The sequence below is a fragment of the Somniosus microcephalus genome, chromosome 7 (assembly GCF_052327205.1).
Source record: "Somniosus microcephalus isolate GS21.2 chromosome 7, FLI_Smic_1.0, whole genome shotgun sequence".
Classification (NCBI taxonomy): Eukaryota; Metazoa; Chordata; class Chondrichthyes; order Squaliformes; family Somniosidae; genus Somniosus; species Somniosus microcephalus.
In genome coordinates, this window is record NC_140993.1 from 192,161,189 (window position 1) to 192,177,618 (window position 16,430).

At 42.5% G+C, this 16,430-nt stretch overlaps 1 protein-coding gene and 1 long non-coding RNA gene across 2 annotated transcripts in view; one reads left to right on the plus strand and one right to left on the minus strand.

The window, feature by feature from the left end:
- csmd3b (CUB and Sushi multiple domains 3b) overlaps positions 1-15,654 on the minus strand; it is a 1,929,854-nt gene extending 1,914,200 nt beyond the window's left edge. Inside the window, exons 1-2 of the mRNA XM_085993978.1 lie at positions 15,636-15,654; positions 15,087-15,281 (exon numbers count right to left, since the gene is read on the minus strand). Of these exons, the coding sequence (XP_085850104.1) occupies positions 15,087-15,281; positions 15,636-15,654 (214 nt within the window). The remainder of the gene's footprint in view (positions 1-15,086; positions 15,282-15,635) is intronic.
- Positions 1,543-12,460, plus strand: LOC147115048 (uncharacterized). The gene is made up of 3 exons (XR_015078926.1): positions 1,543-1,673; positions 4,571-4,788; positions 11,656-12,460. It is a non-coding gene; the product is annotated as an uncharacterized LOC147115048 (long non-coding RNA).
- Positions 15,655-16,430: the final 776 nt, after the last annotated feature.

Consider the following 16,430-nt stretch of genomic DNA (forward strand, 5'->3'; position numbering starts at 1 on the left):
CTTCAGCAGAAGCCACAGAACAGCAAACAGGCGCGGCAATTTTCCCTTTCCTAACTCAGAGCCAATGATGCCATTGAAGTACCCAACCAACCAGTTCAGCACAGACCAAGGATCAAATCTTGGACATTCTTGGTCTGTATGGCTCAGCTTCTCGTTGAGCCATTAAGAGAGGCTCATAGTCTAGAGCTTGTTTGGCAACATTTTGGGATGAAGGCGAGCTTTGTTTCAGGAACCTGAATTGATATAGTCGATTTATAATGGTGTGGATTATATGCACCATTGGAGAAACAGGCTTGGCGGGCCAAATTGCCCTTTCTCATCCATATGTGTGGGAAAGGAAAAATTGCCTATGAACAATGACAGACCGGTAAAGACCCTCTGGTCCATCAAGCCTATCCCAAACAGTTGTGATGTGTATCACAATATATTACATTCTCCACCCCACCCAAAACCATGTGAACATGGGAGAGGCAAAAAAAGGATTAAAAAAAACCAGGCCAATTTGGGTAAAAAATCTGGGAAATTCCTCTCCGACCCAACTAGGCAATCAAAACTATTCCAGAAGATCACTCTGGCCCTGAATTCCCTGCAGTACCTACCTTCTGAAAGAAATGATCTCCGCACCTGCCAGAAACAGGTCCAGCACTCGCTTGAAGGAATTCAGCGAATCAGCATCCATCGCATGAGATGGCAGCCTGTTTCAGAGGTCCACTGTTCTCTGGGAAAAGAACCACCTCCTGACATCTAACCTAGTACTGGCTTTATACAACTTAAATTTGTCATGTGTGACAAAGTGCCTTGAAATATGGTGTACAGATCTCAAAACTCTATCTACACTAGCTGACCTCCAGTCCTGTTGCTCGCGGTACATTGTACGATATACAATTTTCTAAGGACAGAATATATTCTTCTAGTGCTATTTTACTGCAGCTGTTGGGCATAAAGTGAATGATGCTTATAATAAATAAATGAATGTAAAATTTATTATGTTAGATCTGGAAGTTATTTAGAAATTGAAATTAAATAAACGTAATTCATTGAAAAAATTGATTACTTTGTATACAAAAAGTTTTTTATATGACTTTAGAGCTTTCTCAATAAAGGGAATTATTATTTCAAATGAATTGGCAAAGGATTCCCCTCACTGAAATTTACAAGTGTACTTTCCCAGGTTTGAACTTGGAACCCTTTTATTAAAAGCATTTTTACTATCTTAATGCTGGAGGAGGGATGGTGTGGCCAACTGTGCCAAAGGTTGCAGACAGGTCGAGAAGGATGAGGAGGGATAGTGCACCATGGTCACTTCATCAGTTGCGAGGTGCTTTGGGCTGTCCTAAAGGTGCTATATAAATACAAGTTCTTTTTTTAAATCAGCAATTTTTGTTAAAGTGACTGCATTCTGCCTCCATCAGGTTTCTAGCTGGTTACGCCAATAACTGCCTGTACTATTAACATGTGCTCTGCTCATGAGCAATGTAATCCAAACTCTCATTTTCAACAGTGCCGTTGAATTGAGGGCTTGCCAATTGAATAACCAGCTGTGAGTCACCAGTTGGAAACTTGCTTCAGTGTTAGGCTGGCTGAGAGAGCAGAAGGCATGCATTGCAAACCATACTGCTGATGAAAACTGAAGTGCTGGCTTGAGGAAAAAAATGACTGGGATTCTAAGAAAAGTAAGTCCCACAGTGTGAGATTTTACTCATTTACCCTACAATTGCGCTTGCTTTTCAGTAATTTTTGCTGCATCAAAGCACTTACCCAAATTATAATTGATCTTACCAGAAGAAATGCCTCCGTTTGTTGCTTTCTTTGATCCATCTGTTTTATGCTCGTCTCTTTCTAGTTCTCTTTCTCTTATTTGTTCTGTTTCTCTAGATTTGTGTGTGTGTGTGTATCTCTCTCGCTCTTTCGTTCACCCAATCGTTCCTCCTGGATGCCTGTCTCTAGACTTATCTCTCAGTCTATTTCACTCTCTGTTTCTCTGACCCCCGTTAAAACTTATTTCAAAAAGCTCCAGCGTTCCTGGTTTACATGTTTTGACGTTTTTAGGATAAACAAACTCAACTAGTGCTTTCAATCATTTTAATCAGTTCAATCATTTTCTATTAATTTTTTTACTTCTTTTTATGTTTGTGACAAGCTTTATCTCTGGTCAGCAATTTTTCAGTTTACGAGAGAACATAACATTAGCACATAACATCAAAAATATTTTGACTGGATTCATATTTCACCTCTTTTCTTTCGCTGGTGGCTGATGCAAACTGTTTATTTTTAATTAGTAGTTTTTGGAACTTCACGAGTAGTGATTTTCATTCCTGTTTACTACTTGCTAATTGCTACATTGCCAATCTATTTCATTGTGATTTGGCAGTGTTACACAAATATGAAATTTGAGCCAATGACGTATAAGTCTGTCATACAAGGAAGTGTAAGACCCAAATGTGTTGGTCAAAATGTACACAAATGCATCATTTTCATATATATGTCAGATTACCTGTGGCATTGCTCATGGCAAATGCTGCTTTATAAGGATAAATAAGAAACATAGAAAAATAGGAGCAGGAGTAGGCCATAATCATATTACCATATTCCTGCTCTCTCCCCATACCCCTTGATGCCTTTTGTGTCTAGAAATCTATCTATCTCCTTCTTAAATATATTCAGTGACTTGGCCTCCACAGTCTTCTGTGGTAGAGAATTCCACTGTATCATATAATGCATAACATTCTTTTCGGTCACAAAGTGTAATCCTTGTTAAGTATGCAGAGGCTCAAACCAGTCTGAATTTAATTATTTGATGAGAGAAGTATGCTGGTTGAGGTCAATCAGAGTTTAATTGCTCTTTAAATTGCAAATCAAAATTTAGGATGGAATGCCTAGCTTTTTAAAAAAATATATGATTACTCAGGTTATTTTTAAGTGATTAGCTATAGACATTTAGGCCTAAACTTTAATCGGGAGGTGGGTTGGGAGTGGGGGTGGGTGGGTGGGCAGGGCAGCTCGGAAGTGGTCAGCAAACCCGGGAGAACAGATTTCCTGCAGGTCCTGCTGAATTTAACGGCAGGGCCCGATTTGCATTGGAAACCTCTGTTTCCCCCCTACAGCCACAGATTGAATGGCCGACTGGCTGTGAGTGGGTAGGCCTGTGACATTAGGCCAGAGGAGGAAGGGAGGGAGGGAGGGCAGGATTGGGTGGGGCCTGGAGGAGCACAGGGAAGGCTGGAGGAGCAGGGGGGGGGGGGGGGGAGAGGAGTGTGGTCAAGAGCAATGAGAGAGCCGAAGGAGCAGGGGGGTGGTCGGGACTGATCAGGAGGCCGGAGGAGCAGGGGTGGGGGGGCCGTCCAGACCAATCAGAGGGCCAGAGGAACAGTGTTGGAGGGGGGTTTGTGTTAGCATGAGGGGGCTGGAAGCGGCTGATCGAGGGGCAGTATGGGGGAGGAGCCCACATGGGGGGTCTCTGATCGTGGGGTCTGGGTTAGGCAGAGATGCTGGATCCAGGAGATAAGTGTAAAGACACTTACCTCCTGGATCCAGCAGTCTGCGCCTTACTTTAGCTGGCAGGTCTCACGAGGCCTGCAAAACTCGACCAGATACAGTTAAATTTAAAATGGAGGTTAAACCTGAGGCATGCTAGCCTGATTATAATATGTAAATGGCAACCCGCCTCCTGGCAGCGGGTTGCCTGCCCTCTCCCCATCCCGCCTCCGCTAAAACGGGAAGTGGGTGGGTTGGAGTCGAGATTCAGACTGTTAACACTTTAACTTCCACTTGACACCAACCCACCTGTTTTTTGGGTTAAAACTCCCTGCTTAGACTCTGATGTTAATCAGCTAAGTTCTGTTCGGGAGAGTTTCTCTGACTGACTTTCTCTTTGAAAATGAGATTATTGGAGGAAGTTTGCATGACAGCTGATCAGATGCAAGGAATTTACTGAGAATAAATAAACCTATAATTAAGTGTGACAGAGAAGTACGGCACAATTACTGTACTGCGACAAAAGGAAATGCAGGGACATGGACTCTTCAAGAAAGAGAGAGAAAAAGAGAGAAAAAGACAAACAAATAATAACAGAAAATTAATCATGAATATACAACAGGGGTAAAGAAGATGAACTGTCCAATCTATATAAAGAAATTCAACAAGTGTGCATGAAGAATAATGGAAGTGATAGAACTTTAGTGCACGTATCATGATTTAACAGAGACAGGTTGTTGAGTCTCAACTAGAGGCAGATCCTTTCAGAAAACATGTCGGGGTTTAGCAATCTTTCTTCTTCAAGATTTTAAAAATAAATGCCCTCAAAAAGCTAGGTATTGCAATGTTGTATCTTCTAAATTCATTGCTCAAAGGTGACATCTAGGCTTATGAAAGCAAGTCTTAGCAGCACCTTGCCAAGCACATAAGACATTTTACATTTTGATAAGACGTCCAGTGGGACAAACCCGAGTTTAGAATCCAGAATGCATACACAGGCTGGGTCACAATAATGCTTGCATTTATATAATACGCAGGAGAGAATAAACAATAATAAACACAGAATTATACATAATAATCTGTCATTGCATTTCAGAACCCATTATCCTTCAAACATACCCACAACAGAATCCCTTCTCTCCTCTCCAACAGACCAAAGCCAAGAAAAGGCTTCAATCAGCTAGATCTGGTTTGAGATCTTCCAGCAGAAGCAGAGGAATCCTGGTTTACAGTCTCAGAGATTTACAAATACATATTCATTTCCATGCAAGGAGCATTCGGAACAAGGTGGATGAATTAGCTGTGCAAATAGAGGTAAACGAATAAGATTTGATTGGGATTACAGAAACATGGCTCCAGGATGGCCAAGGCTGGGAACTCAACATCCAGGGGTATTCAATATTTAGGAAGGATAGGCAAAAAAGAAAGGGAGGTGGGGTAGCATTGCTGGTTAAAGAGGGGATTAACACAATTGAAAGGAAGGATATTAACTCTGATGATGCGGAATCTGTATGGGTAGAACTGAGAAATATCAAGGGGCAGAAAACGTTAGTGGAAGTGGTATATAGACTTCCAAACAGTAGTACGGAGGTTGGGGATGGCATTAAACAGGAAATTAGAGACGCGTGCAATAAGGGCACAGCAGTCATCATGGGTGACTTTAATTTACATATAGATTGGGCTAACCAAATTAGTAAAAATACTGTGGAGGAGGAATTCCTAGAATGCTTACGGGATGGTTTTCTGGAACAATATGTCGAGGAACCAACCAGAGATCAGGCCATCTTAGACTGGGTATTATGTAATGAGAGAGGATTAATTAGCAATCTTGTTGTACGAGGCCCCTTGGGTCAGAGCGATCATAATATGATAGAATTCTTCATTAGGATGGAGAATGAAGTAGTTGACTCGGAGACTAGGGTCATGAATTTAAATAAAGGAAACTACGATGGTATGAGGTGCGAATTGGGTAGGATTGATTGGGGAATGTCACTCAAAGGGTTGACGGTGGATAGGCAATGGCAAACATTCAAAGACCGCATGGATGAAGTACAGAATTTGTTCATCCCAGTTTGGCATAAAAATAAAACAAAAAAGGTGACTCAACCGTGGCTAACAAGGGAAATTAGGGATAGCATAAGCTCCAAGGAGAGGACATATAAATTGGCTAGCAAAAGCAATAAACCTGAGGATTGGGAGCAGTTTAGGATTCAACAAAGGAGGACAAAGGGATTAATTAAGAAGGGGAAAATAGAATATGAGAGTAAGCTTTCAGGGAACTTAAACACTGACTGTAAAAGATTTTATAGATATGTGAAGATAAAAAGTTTGGTGAAGTCAAGCGTAGGTCCCTTGCAGTCAGAATCAGGGGAATTTATAATGGGGAACAAAGAAATGGCAGACCAATTAAATATATATTTTGGTTCTGTCTTCACAAAGGAGGAGACAAATAACCTCCCAGAGATGTCGGGGAACATAGGGTCTGATGAAAGGGAGGAACTGAAAGAAATCAGTATTTGTAGGGAAATGGTGTTAAGGAAATTGATGGGATTGAAGGCCGATAAATCCCCAGGGCCTGATAATCTACATCCTAGCCAAGCCGTTCCAGTACAGCTACAACACTGGCATCTACCCGGCAATGTGGAAAATTGCCCAAGTCTGTCCTGTCTACAAAAAGGACAAATCCGACCCGGCCAATTACCGTCCCATCAGTCTACTCTCAATCATCAGCAAAGTGATGGAAGGTGTCATTGACAGTGCTATCAAGCGGCACTTACTCAGCAATAACCTGCTAACTGACACCCAGTTTGGGTTCCGCCAGGGCCACTCAGCTCCTGACCTCATTACAGCCTTGGTCCAAACATGGACAAAAGAGCTGAACTCAAGAGGTGAGGTGAGAGTGACTGCCCTTGACATCAAGGCAGCATTTGATCGAGTGTGGCATCAAGGAGCCCTAGCAAAACTGAAGTCAATGGGAATCAAGGGGAAAACTCTCCATTGGTTGGAATCATACCTAGCACAAAGGAAGTTGGCTGTGGTTGTTGGAGGTCATTCATCTCAATCACATGACATCACTGCAGGAGTTCCTCAGGGCAGTGTCCTAGGCCCAACCATCTTCAGCTGTTTCATCAATGACCTTCCCTCGATCATAAGGTCAGAAGTGGGGATGTTCGCTGATAATTGCACACTGTTCAGCACCATTCGAGACTTGTCAGATACTGACGCAGTCCGTGTCCATATGCAGCAAGACCTGGACAACATTCAGACTTGGGCTGATAAGTGGCAAGTAACATTCGCACCACACAAGTGCCAGGCAATGGCTATCTCCAACAAACGAGACTCTAACCATCTCCCCTTGGCATTCAATGGCATTACCATCACTGAATCCCCCACTATCAACACCCTGGGGGTTACCATTGATCAGAAACTGAACTGGACCAGCTATATAAATACTGTGGCTACAAGAGCAGGCCAGAGGCTGGGAATTCTGCGGTGAGTGTCTCACCTCCTGACTCCTCAAAGACTTTCCACCATCTACAAGGCACAAGTCAGGAGTGTGATGGAATACTCTCCACTTGCCTGGATGAGTGCAGCTCCAACAACACTCAAGAAGCTCGACAGCATTCAGGATAAAGCAGCCCGCTTGATTGGCACTCCCTCCACCACCAGCGCACTGTGGCTGCAGTGTGTGCCATCTACAAGATGCACTGCAGCAACTCGCCAAAGCTCCTTCAACAGCACCTTCCAAACCCGCGACCTCTGCCACTTAGAAGGACAAGGGCAGCAGACGCATGGGAACATCACCACCTACAAGTTCCCCTCCAAGCCACACACCATCCTGACTTGGACCTGTATCGCCGTTCCTTCACTGTCGCTGGGCCAAAATCCTGGAACTCCCTTCCTAACAGCATTGTGGGTGTACCTACACCATATGGACTGCAGCGGTTCAAGAAGGCGGCTCACCACCATCTTCTCAATGGCAATTAGGGATGGGCACTAAATGCAGGCCTAGCCAGCGACGCCCACATCCCATCAATGAATTAAAAAAAACTTAAGGAAGTGGCCCTAGAAATAGTAGATGCATTGCTGATCATCTTCCAACATTCGATGGAATCTGGAACAGTACCCATGGATTGGAGGGTAGCTAATGTTACCCCACTATTCAAAAAAGGTGGTAGAGAGAAAACGGGGAATTACAGACCGGTAAGCCTGACATCGGTAGTGGGGAAAATGCTCGAGTCCATTATAAAAGATGTAATAGCAGAGCACTTGGAAATCAGTGACAGGATCGGACAAAGTCAACATGGATTTACAAAGGGTATATCGTGCTTGACTAATCTACTGGAATTTTTTGAGGATGTAACTGCTAAAATAGATAAGGGAGAACCAGTGGATGTGGTGTATTTGGACTTTCAGAAGGCTTTCGATAAGGTCCTGCATAAGAGGTTAGCGTGTAAAGTTAAGGCACATGGGATTGGGGGAAGGTACTGACTTGGATAGAGAACTGGTTGACAGACAGAAAGCAAAGAGTTGGAATAAACGGGTCTTTTTCCGAGTGGCAGGCAGTGACTAGTGGGGTACCGCAGCAATCGGTCCTTGGGCCCCAGCTATTCACAATATATATTAATGATATAGACAAGGGAACTTGATGTAATATCTCCAAATTTGCAGGCGACACAAAGCTGGGTGGGCGTGTGTGCTGTGAGGAGGATGCTGAGAAACTCCAGGATGATTTGGACAGGTTGGGTGATTGGGCAGAAGCATGGCAGATGCAATATAACATGGATAAATGTGAGGTTATCCACTTTGGTAGCAAAAACGGGAAGGCAGATTATTATCTGAATGGCAATAGATTGGGAGAAGGGGAAGTGCAACGAGACCTGGGTGTCCTTGTGCACCAGTCGCTGAAGGTAAGCATGCAGGTGCAGCAGGCGGTTAAGGCGGCAAATGGTATGTTGGCCTTCGTAGCGAGAGGGTTTGAGTACAGGAACAAGGATGTCTTGCTGCAGTTGTACAGGGCCTTGGTGAGACCACATCTTGAGTATTGTGTGCAGTTTTGGTCGCCTTATCTGAGGAAGGATGTTCTTGCCATGGAAGGAGTTCAGCGAAGATTCACCAGGCTGATACCTGGGATGGCAGGAATGACGTATGAGGAGAGATTGGATCGATTGGGCTTGTACTCGCTGGAGTTTAGAAGAATGAGAGGGGATCTCATCGAAACTTATAAAATTCTAACAGGACTAGACAGACTAGATGCTGGAAGGATGTTCCCGATGGTCAGTGAGTCCAGAACCAGGGTTCACAGTCTAAGGATAAGGGGGTAGGCCATTTAGGACAGAAATGAGGAGGAATTTCTTCACCCAGAGAGTGGTGAACCTGTGGAATTCTCTACCACAGAAGGCGGCAGAGGCCAATTCATTAAATATATTCAAGAAGGAGTTGGATATATTTCTCAAGGTGAAAGGGATCAAGGGGTATGGGGAGAAAGCGGGGACCGGGTACTGAATTTGGATGATCAGCCATGATCGCATTGAATGGCGGAGCAGGCTCGAGGGGCCGAATGGCCTACTCCTGCTCCTATCCTCTATGTTTCTATGTTAAGTTGGGCCACCTCGAGTGGAGTAGGCAATGGGCCTGCTCTGTTCAGGTTTTCCAAATCTGGATGTAAGCAGCTGTCACCAAAAAGGTAAATCAATTTATTTCTTTGAAAAACCTTTGATGTAGAGCCAGAAGGAGCGGGAGTGCTCCTCCCAGCTCCACAGCACTCCCAAGGGCAGCTGCCAACCCGCGATTGGCCCCTCTCCCGTTCGCACCCATCCCCATGAGACTTACCGCTGCCGCAGAGGCAAGCAGCCTGAAAATCCTCTGCTGCAATGGGCGAGCTGCCTGTGCTGACATGACAGGTGCTGTCAGCTTGCCTAAATTATTCAAATAAGGCCTATGGCTTAATTTTCAGCTGGCCTCGGGATTGCGGGTTGGGCTGTAGGTTAGTTGCATTGTGCCCATTCTATATCCGAAAGCAGGCCCAGATGAATTTCTACTCGAGAGGGTGTAGAATGTGTATAACTGCTGCACTTTGATTTTCATATATAAATTTCTATGCCACTATGGTTATCACCTCATTTCGTCATGAGATTGCCTTAAGAACACATCGACTTAGAAATTGGATATCAGCAAAAACCGGCCAAAGTCACTGGGGCCTCAGAACGCTGAAAATGGCCGCAGTGCTAACTTACAGTGTAATGCCCTCCTGGTGGTGCTCGTGGAAGCATACCACCCGAAGCACGTGTCCAGGTGCGGCGTTCCAGCTTCTTACAACCTCTGGGAGTGAGGCTGTGGTGTTTGTAAGGAATTGTGGGTAATTCAAAGTACAATGAATTAATTAAAGGGGCGATGGTTTCAGAACTAATAAAAATTAAAAAGTGAAAAAAAATGCAGCTTTCAGCCCTTACTGCCTTTCAAAAAAAATTAGCATTAAAAAGTCCAAAATGGGAGTCTTCAGCACTTAAAGCTGAATTTCCTTCTGAACCTCAAAAAATGGGAAGTGCTTCAGCACTAACACAAATGGCTCAACAAGCCAGGGAAGGGACACCCAGGGTCTCGCACACAGCACTCCAGCTTTGGGGCCAGGAGGCCCTCCAGAAAGTATGATGTGTGACCAGATCACCAAGGCTGTCACTGCCAGCAGTGTCGCCCCCACCACCTGGCTCCAGAGCCCAAAGAAGCTTCATGACCTCAGACCACTGGTCAAGGTCAGTGAATGCACCTTCAAAAGCCGTCTCCTATCAACTGCATCACTAGCCTCACACACTGCTCAATGCACGACTTCCCTGCCCCCTCCAATCACTCACCTACAAACAATCTGTACCAATCACGATGCACATCTCCCATTCCTAGCCTCACCTCACCCCCTTGAAGGAGACAGTACAGGCCATTCTTGGCAGGAGCATGGCTGAATCCTTGGCCAGTGGCGGGGCTGAAAGGGTACAAGATGCTGGTATCCTTGTACGTTATCCTCCTACTTGCATGCACCTCTTGCTTTCCTGCTCGCTCCTCACCAGAACTCCACCCTTGTGCCTTCCTGATTTCAAACCCAAGAAGTGCAGCCTGCCCAGCCAATGGGTGACCAAGAAGAGGGAAAGGAGAGTGAAGAAGAAGAAGAAGAAACACCATCACTAGATTTGACACTCCCAGCCTCCTCATGGTCGACCTGCAAGGCCATTTGCAGTGTCCCCCACTGAAAGTCAGCAGCCTTCCATCAGCCATGTTGCAGCCACTGGGGTAGCACTACATGACATCAATAGGATAGGCAGAGGCACACACAAGACAGTCACTAAGAGAATGCATAAGGGTGATGAGTTGATTTCTTGATGTCATTTTGGATGGATAGATATATATAGTTGGATTGGAAAGTTTGCTTTGTGGTGTCTTTTATTTCAGCAATGTGGCCAAGAGGACACTGTGATGGTCAGTAACAGAGGGAAAGTAAGGTGTGGGACAAATGTTGAAAGGAGAATTGGGGTTGTGGTCACTGGGACCACAGGCGGATGATTCCATCCTGGATATAAAGCCGGAAAGGAGCTGTCTGAGTTGCATCCTTCCTTCTGCTTCCTCCTCTTCTGGTTCTTCCTCTTCTGCTTCCTCCTATTGGCTTTTTCCTCTTCTGTGTCTTCCTCTTTTGTGTTTTCCTCTTCCTTCTGCGAGCGGATGCTGTACATCTGAAATGACAGCATAAAATGCTGGAAACACTAAGCAGGCCAGCCAACATCTCGACCTGAGACGTTAAATCTGTTTCTCTCTCCACGGATGTTGCCTGACCTGCTGAGTATTTGCAGCATGTTCTGTCTTCCTTTACCATCTGAGGGCCTTCTTTTACCATCTGAAGGCTTGCAAGCATACAGCAACACTCCCTACACACTTAAAAAACCTTTAGCATCTATTACAGCAAGCCACTACTTCAGTAAAAACATAAAAACCTAGTCCTAAAGCTTAAATGCAAACTTACCTGAAAGATGTGTGTGTCCCTTTAAGAGGTGCTGACAGCACCTTTGTGAGTCTGCTTGCATGCCGGGTTTACCTGGCATGCTTAGGACGCAGTGCTGAACTCAGCACTCGGGTCGAAGTTCGCTGTGGTAACGTTAAGTCTATGTGCCGTCACCACCCCTCCATTTTTCTTTTCAGGACGATACCCCTTAATGGCAGCGCTACTGGGCCCACGAAAATGGAGGACGCTGCAGGACCCGCCAGCAGCTGGCAGAAGAGCAGAGGCCGCAACTTTCTTGACATTACGCCGTGCTAACGGGTGGCGATAATTTAGGGAATTTCTCCCCCCATCATATTTCATTCAGGATTCTCATATTGTCAAATCCATCGCTGCAAACAACTTGACAGTCAAGTGAACTAGCAATCATTTTAAAGTGCATGTAACTTCATACCCCTGTTCTACTGTCAGCATTTATAGTATTTTAATCAGCATTGCTAAAATACAAAATATAATTTTTATACTATGTTACACAGCTTATTTGATTCAATAATGCTGCAAAAATTTCTGACTGGACTTGTTTATACATCACCCTGAAGTTGAATAACTAAAACACTTAACTGTTGATATATGAACTTTTATTATCCTAGTTGTGAGTGTATTTTAGATATAGTTCATGTAATCACTTTAATTTGATTCTATTTTCAGACATACCGATGGTTTAATGTGTTATTATAATTGTACAACTTTTACGGGGAAATATTCCATTTATGGGGAAATTAGCCATAGGTAATGCAAAATTTGAAATGGTCATCCTAACCATAATGAATCTAATTTTTGATCTTTGATAGAATCATTATATTGTGCTCTCACCCATGGTGCCAATTCTCTTGTACAGAATGATATATTTTGTAAGCAATCAACAGAATTGTTGATTTTATACCACTCATGCCTAAAATACATACAGTATAAAAATCATTTCATGCTCATTAAATAACTTTTGTTGAATAACTTGCTGACCTGGTTTACTTTTTACTTGCTTTTCCTTTCCAAGCTATGGCTATCATATTTGAAAATTCTCCAGAGAGGGCACCAATGTAAACAAGGAGGGTGGACTAATGCCTCCCATCATCATGTGAAGTAGATTTCAACTCTCTTCACAGCTGTTTGCCTACCCCTAAATGCAAAGATGGGCTTTTAAAAAAAAACTAACAACTGCATTTCATAATGAAATACACAGTAAAATATCTTCTCCGAAATCTACCTGAAATATAGTGCTGAAAATGGGCATCTGATGATAGAGGAGTAAACTTGGCTGCCAATTGATGGCATGGAAAGGTACTGCAAAAGCACTAGCTTATCACCTGGCAGTCATTTTGAGGGTAATCTTTTGGGACTCGGTAGTGGTATTCTCTGCATTTGTGATCTACACATCAAATAGCTCGTAAGCGGAAAATTAAACTTATGGGAGAATTGCCATGTGCAGTAACCATTCTTGTTTAGTTAAAATGGAACCACAAAACTGAGCACTTGGAAAAAAAACTCCTCAGATCTTTCAGTACTGATTATGTAATTATTCCATTTGACAAAATTATTTTGTTTATGACTGGGGTCAGTTATCTAATTTCACCTATATTTTACAAAATAACAGTTTGTCAAACCCCTGAGTTGTGATCGTGTTATAAAGTGTAATCTCTCCTAACAAGCTTGAAAATACTCTACAATTATTTTATAACTCAGTAAAAACACACAAATTGTCTGACAATTAAGAGGGCTCAGGGAGATAGTCCACTTTGTGCAACAACAAACCAAATCTTTTTAATGATACAAAAAAGTTTTTTAAAAGCAAGAAAAAAAGCAAGTGAGGTTCCTTGAAAATAAGAAAATGGCAGCACTGCTCAACATATAATAATTTTTACTCCAATACGTCACTTATACATTTGATTAAAATTGGCCTATGGCAGCAGCTGTTACTGCATATCATTTTTATTTGGTGGTACAGCAGCAATTATATTTACTTGTTCATTTAACTGGTTCTCAGCTTAAACTTCTCAACTTACTACATTTGCACTTAAAACATAAAACCCTGTTGTTGCCCCATAGACTCCATACAATGGACACTGCTACTTAGTCAAATTTAAAATAGTTTTGGTATAAAATAAGCTGGCTGTGTAATTTCAATTAAAAATCATGAAATGATTAGCTTTAGAAATAAAACAATAAGGGTTATTACTGTAACACTGGTTCAATCGCAGCTTTGGTGACAAAGACACAATTTAACATTGGCTCTGGTTGGCATTGTATTTCAAAGCGTGCACATACATTACAAATTACTTAATTGCAATTACCAAAGAGAAGAGCTTCAATTTTTCTATTTTGTTTGGCTCTTTGTTATGTGAAGCATTCCTGACATCCAGATCACAGTTCAAATGTCCCATATTACAACAGACATTCAGATACTACTGGACAACTGGATTATGTTTTCCTCTGCTAATATTAACAAAAGGAGGAGAATCTACTCTATTATAATAAAAGATACATTTTATTGACAGACCTGACACATGTCTGGCAATAGCCCATAATCCAGTTTAAATTTAGCAGATCAAAAGTATTACTTGAGCTGATACCATGGCTTTACACTTGACTTTGTCCCAGCTACCAAAGTTTCTAATAGTAGTTAGTGCCTCTTGCTTTTGTCATCTTCCTTTCCACTATTGTAGCAACATATTGCCAAACCATTAATGAGAACCATAATACGTTAGAAAGGTTATTCAGTTTCAGCATATTCCCTACAAATATAAAAAGATATTTCCTTGAAATAAACATTCAAAAGCAGATCAAGAGTTTGGGAAAATTCACCCTTAAATCATTTGCAGGTGCAGATGAATAAATTATTGGGCTCTGACACATCGAGTCCACCCATTGATTTCCAACAGACTCATAATGGGATTTTTTTTTCAGTAAACTGTAATAATTTGTAAAATTCTTTTGTTTCTTCATATCAAGTTCAGTCACACCATGTACAACAAAATTTAAAATCTTTCAGAAATTACAACGGTTTACTTTTGAAGACTGAGAAAAATCAGAGAGTATTAAAAACCCACCAATAGAAAACTAAAACCCTAATCTGAATAGGGATTTAAAAAAAAACAAATTTAGACAAGTAATTGATCCCTTATTCAAATCATAATAAACAGAGGTTTTTGACCTTGAATACACATTTTCAATATTATTATATTTTCATTGTTCCCCTGTTTCATTGATTGAGTGTAGGGTCAAATCTGAGCTACAGTCCTCAATATCATCTGTACAACTCATGACCTCAAAGTGAAACCAGTTCATACAAAATGAGAGGAGCAATATGATCTTAGCAATAAATTCTGCAGTGTAGATTCAGGATTCAAATTCTGCATTTTAATAAGGTATCCAACATCTGCCAAAATGTTTGAGTTATAAGGGAAAGATTTACTCCAATCTAAAGCACTTGTTTACAGCATAATAATTTAATGTAAGAAAATAAAATAGCATTATAAAATGCAATAGACAGCATCAAACATTAGCGAATAATGAATAGTTCTTCCAGATGACTCAAGTAGTAAATTAAAGGCTTGATGGAATTCATTTTACTCACCCTTACAAATGGGAACAGGAAAATCCCACGATGCAGTATTCCCTGAGCTGGCCATACAGGTTAGTTGAGGATGTCCATCGAGGATATAACCATTCACGCAGGAGTATGTGATCTTGTCTCCAATATCAAAGCTTGTACCATGAACGATGCCTCCATGTGGTACACCAGGGTTTCCACAAGTACTGCTTTGCAACTCTGTCCAAGAAAAAAATACAAAATGAAGATTGAGTCCAACAGTAGGTTCCAAATGGATTCATCCTCTAATGAACATTTGGGCATATCTTTCTTTGGCCAATTATGTGAGTGAAAAGGTTGGTGCAAATATAAATGGGGAAAACCCACTTTACATTCGCAAGGACTTTTGCACTCATTAACAATTGGAGGAAATTATACCTCATTATGTATAGTACTTAGGAAGACAGCATATTAGTAGACATCAGCATTATGTTCTAATTATTACAAATTAAATATACAAAGTAATTTTTTCCCTCCATTTTTCCCCTCCTCGCCTGACTCAGGCTTTGATGGACAATGGTGCTGATTTCTCACTCAAATGGCCATACGTCATTTGTAAACCTGTATAACCACATATAGGGCTGCATTTTCTCAATGGGGGCATGTTGGGGGCGGGACTGCTGGTTGTCTGCAGGCTTAGCCGGCCAATTAAGGGAAAGCCGGTGACAGAGGACGTCAGCGTATGACATTTCATCTGTCAACATTTTTTGACAGATGAATTGTCAGCATTTGACAGCTTTGAGAAGCTGTCAAACACTGACATCCTTTTTTGTTCGGTGAGTTCTTGTACTCAAGACTCACCAAACCTCTTTCCTCAGCAGAAATCAGATGGCTGCTACATGTGAGAATGCAGCAACCATTCTGTCATCTCTGCCATTGAGATGAGGCATATCCGGATCCCCAAGGGTTGATGCCTGCAGGAAGAATCAAAGGTAAGTAAACTTTTTCTAACACTTTACACTCACCTCTCATATTTATCTCTCCACACTTGCACCTATCACTCACCTCCACAGTGGACTTTTCAATCCCTCTCACCCCTGCAGACCCACTGGCGAGGTTCGCAGCCGTCAGGAAGCCCACACTTGCAGGGGTGAAATGGGGATAAGCCTCTTAACTGCCTGTTAACTATCTGCTAACAGGCAGTTAATTGGCTGTAATCCCCTTCCTGCCTCGAGGAGACGGGTCCCTGCGCGACTTGGGACCCGCCTTCCGGGAAGATGGCACAGAGGCAGGTTGGGAGCGTGTTTGGTACCCGCTCCCAGTTTCTGCCATTTTCCCAGCAGACCTGCCTCCATACCCACCTTCCAGGGCTGGGAAAATTCCCTCCTA